The sequence below is a fragment of the Phalangium opilio genome, unplaced genomic scaffold (genome assembly GCF_054372755.1).
Source record: "Phalangium opilio isolate 3A_F unplaced genomic scaffold, DU_Popi_V2 ptg000352l_1, whole genome shotgun sequence".
In the NCBI taxonomy this organism is placed as follows: Eukaryota; Metazoa; Arthropoda; class Arachnida; order Opiliones; family Phalangiidae; genus Phalangium; species Phalangium opilio.
In genome coordinates this window covers 1407979-1411729 of record NW_028324228.1, presented here as the reverse complement: position 1 = coordinate 1411729, position 3751 = coordinate 1407979, and the positions used below count along the sequence as shown (strand labels likewise).

General features: G+C 37.5%; 1 protein-coding gene across 1 annotated transcript; it reads left to right on the top strand.

Moving 5' to 3' along the window:
* The first annotated feature begins 674 nt into the window (after positions 1–674).
* Positions 675–2343, top strand: LOC149602785 (uncharacterized). Its single transcript, XM_089860302.1, has 4 exons — positions 675–1244; positions 1309–1480; positions 1707–2081; positions 2149–2343. Exons 1-4 carry the CDS (start codon positions 1043–1045, stop codon positions 2291–2293), a joined length of 894 nt encoding a protein of 297 aa, XP_089716428.1. The 5' UTR covers positions 675–1042; the 3' UTR covers positions 2294–2343.
* The last annotated feature ends 1408 nt before the right edge of the window (positions 2344–3751 follow it).

Here is a 3751-nt window from a genome sequence, read left to right as displayed (position 1 = left end):
TCTCAGTTTGCCTGCATGACTGTTAATGTTAGACAATATCAAAGCTGACTTATCTCTAGCCAAATTGAAAGAGAATTTGCTCAAAAAGAATGGAATCTCTGAAGCTATAAAACAATTACGATCTTTAGCTGAGCTAGTTGCCATCATGACACTTTCTTCTATTAAAAACTCAAAACTTGTCTATTTTTACCTCTCCGTGTGACGTAGTCCAGGAGAGGTTCTGTAACGGCCGTGTCTGTGTGTGTGTCTGTCTGTGTGTCTGTCTGTCTGTCTGTGTGTCTGTCCGTTGTTACACCCACGTGACCGCGTTCGCAGTTTGCGTATCGGAGCAAACGTGTTCGCCATTTCCGAACTGCTTTCACAGTCACGGAAATGGCTCCTCTACTTGAGTTCTCACACCACCATCTTCTGATCTTTGTCCATCCCACACGGACACCAGTCTGTTCTTACTGGCTTCTAATCACCACCATTTTCTGTTCTTTGTCAATCCCACATTGACACCAGTCTGCACTTACACTGGCTTCTAACACCACCATCCACTGGTCTTCCGTCTATTCCACATAGACACCAATCTGTATCATTGGCTTCTACTCCATTATCATCGTTTGGTTTTAGGATATACGCGGCGATCAGCTAGGGTTACGAGAAACGTCTAGCCTCCCTAAAGGCTCGTTTTCAATCAAGCTTTTTTGAACAAAAAAAGCGAGCTTGAGCTTGAAAAATCAAAGCAAAACGCAAAAGCAAAAACTTATGCCGTTTTCAATCCCGCTTGAGCTCAAGCTTTAAGCTTGCATACGCGCGCTTCTGCTTGAATCTTCGTTCAAGCAGATATCTATCCCGGGTAGATATTTGCGTGAGCTTTGCGCTAGAAGCGATGATGCCGTCTGACGTCATTTCAAGGCGTCCAATAGAAATTGACCACTAGTGGCGTTTCTCTCTCTGCTCCTAGCTCCTAGGACCGGCCATTGTTATTTTACATTTCCGCAGAATCACGGCGGAAAGTATTTTATTTTATGATAGTACCAAAAGTTTACTAATTAAAATGCCATCGAAAAAAGAACTACAGGAAATGTTAAGGTCTGAAAGGGAAGCAACGAAAAAAGCAGCAGCGGATGAAAAGGATAAAATAATTTCATTAGTCAGAAATCATGAAAATTTATGGAACCGAGGCTTAGCTTCGTACAGAGATAGAGATCTGAATGAAAAATCTTGGACAGAAATAGCCAAAGAAATGAATTTAAAAAGTGAGTATCCACTATACAGTCATTTTAAGTTTCTACATATAATAATTTATAACATTTATATTAGAGGATGTGTGCAAGAAAAGGTGGAAAACTTTATTTGACCAGTTTCGAACACACTACCACACAGTCACCGTTTCCAAAAGTGGCCAAGAAACTGACGAATCTGTATTCGATAGTGTAAATTGGCCATTTTTTAAGTCATTGTTATTTTTGAAAGACATACTGAAAAGAAGAGAGTAAGTGGTTTGAATTTCTGGGCCACATTCCTATTTTCTAGTGACCCTAGCCTATCAATAGCCATACGTTAGTTAAATAAGGGTCTCCGAAATAGGAATGCCTTTATCAGAACTTAATGGCAAATTTCACTTGTATTTATTGAACTAAGTGATAGAGTTCAATGAATTCTTTATTATAAAACTTTTGGCATAATATCTGAGAATATCTATCTATATTATGAAATAGAACCACATCAAATTTCTCAGATGTGGCAACAACTGATTCCCAGGACAAATCGGAAGCGGATCCTGAAACAAATGGATCTTTTACTTGCAATTTCATGGGGAAAGAGTATACCGTTAACGAGGAAATATCCGACCATGAAGAAGAAGCAATAAGCGAGGAACGAAATGATTTAGTAACTGACTTTGATAACCCATCCCCTGGTCCATCAAAAACAAGCGAAGAAATAACATCGTCAGACTCGAAGAGCTCAAGGGAGAAAGTTTCTATCGCCAAAAGGAAAATTAACCACGAAAAAATGTACAAGAAGAACAAGAGGGAATCTAACCCTTCTATTCCACCCTCTTCTGTGCTTGAAGCTCTGGCACATTGTAACAAGTATTTAAAGCATAATTTCATCCTCCATTTCAACCAAAAATTTATTGATTTAATAACATATTTGCAGAGAAATTTCTAAACCTGATGATTCAGCCACTGCTTTTGCAGACTATGCTGCTAGTCTTCTGAGAGATGTTGATACCAAAAAACGGCGTCGCTGTGAAAGAGAAGTCATTGACACCATTTTGAAATTTATTGAAGACCGTGATTGAGTTCCATGAATTTTTATTTAGAATATGCATAAACATAAAATAAATGTAACTTGTACAAATAAATTTGATCTCAGTTCGATTAATTGTCTGGTCTCTTCACACCTTTCAAGTCCCATTGCCATTCAACATTGCCTTCTTTTACGAAATATTTGGCATAGTTATCCCTAATTATCGCCACTTCTCTGCTATAATTTCTAGCCGATGTAGGTTTCAGTTTTTCAAATCCTTTAGCAGGATCATTTCTCAATTTATCATGCCATTTTCCTTTTATAATATTTCCATTGTTTTTATCAACATAATCAGCAAAGTCATTTGGGCAATAACGTTTTTGCTTCGTCTTCTCTTCCTCTTTCATCAAAAAGTTATGTAGCACTACACAAGCTTTAATAACTTTGTCGACATTAGATGGCTTCAAAATAAGAGGTCGTCGAAACACCCTCCAACGTGTGGCCAAAATGCCAAACGCATTTTCGCTACATCTCCTAAAATATTTTAGTTCAAAAAGCAAAAAGGTTACAATTATTTGAACCAAGGCAATAAAATTTTGCAAATTAAAGGTCTACCTTGCTCTGCTTAACCGATAATTAAAAATGATTTGAGAATTTGTAAGTCGACCATCTCTAGAATACGGCTTCATAAAATTGGGCAATAGCTGGAAGGCGTCATCTCCAACAAGGACATGAGGAGAAGCAATGTTGGTGTTTGGCAATAAAACAGCCGGTGGAAATCTGGCTTGGTTATTTTCGACTGCTTGACCAAATGAAGAGGACTTGAAAATTCCTCCATCAGAATGCGAGCCATATCCCCCCACGTCTACTACTAAAAACCGGTATTTTGCATCAACAACTGCCATCAAAACAATGGAGTTGAAACCCTGTCAAAACAGAAGTATTAAATTGTGCAAATTTAGTATATTTATTGTCAAAATAATTAGTTACTTTGTAATTATAATACAACGTTCCACTGTTTGATGGTTGCTGTATCATTACATGTTTGCCATCAACGGCCCCGCAACATGTAGGAAAATTCCATCGGTTTCGATATTCTGCTTCAGCCATACTCCAATTATTTTCAGTAGGTTGCTAAAGATAAAGTTTTGACTTAGAAATATAATAGGCCAATATGCTATGAAGAATGACTTTACCGGTAAATACAAAGGCTGAAGTACATCCCAAAGCACCTGACAGGTCTCTTTAACAATGTTATGTGTTGTTGTTTTACCGAGGCGAAAGGCGTATGCCATGGAATCAAATGAATCTCCAGTTGCCAAAAACCTTTAAATTAATATATTTTAATCAAGAACATTTTAAACAATATTTAATATTAAATAATAATAACTTACCGTAATGTTAGAGCCAGTCTTTCTCCGGGAGATATTGGTTTTCGTCCTGGAGGATTCTTAACAATGTAGGGCCTTACTAATTCCAAAAGTTTATCAAATAAAGTCGGTTCCATTCT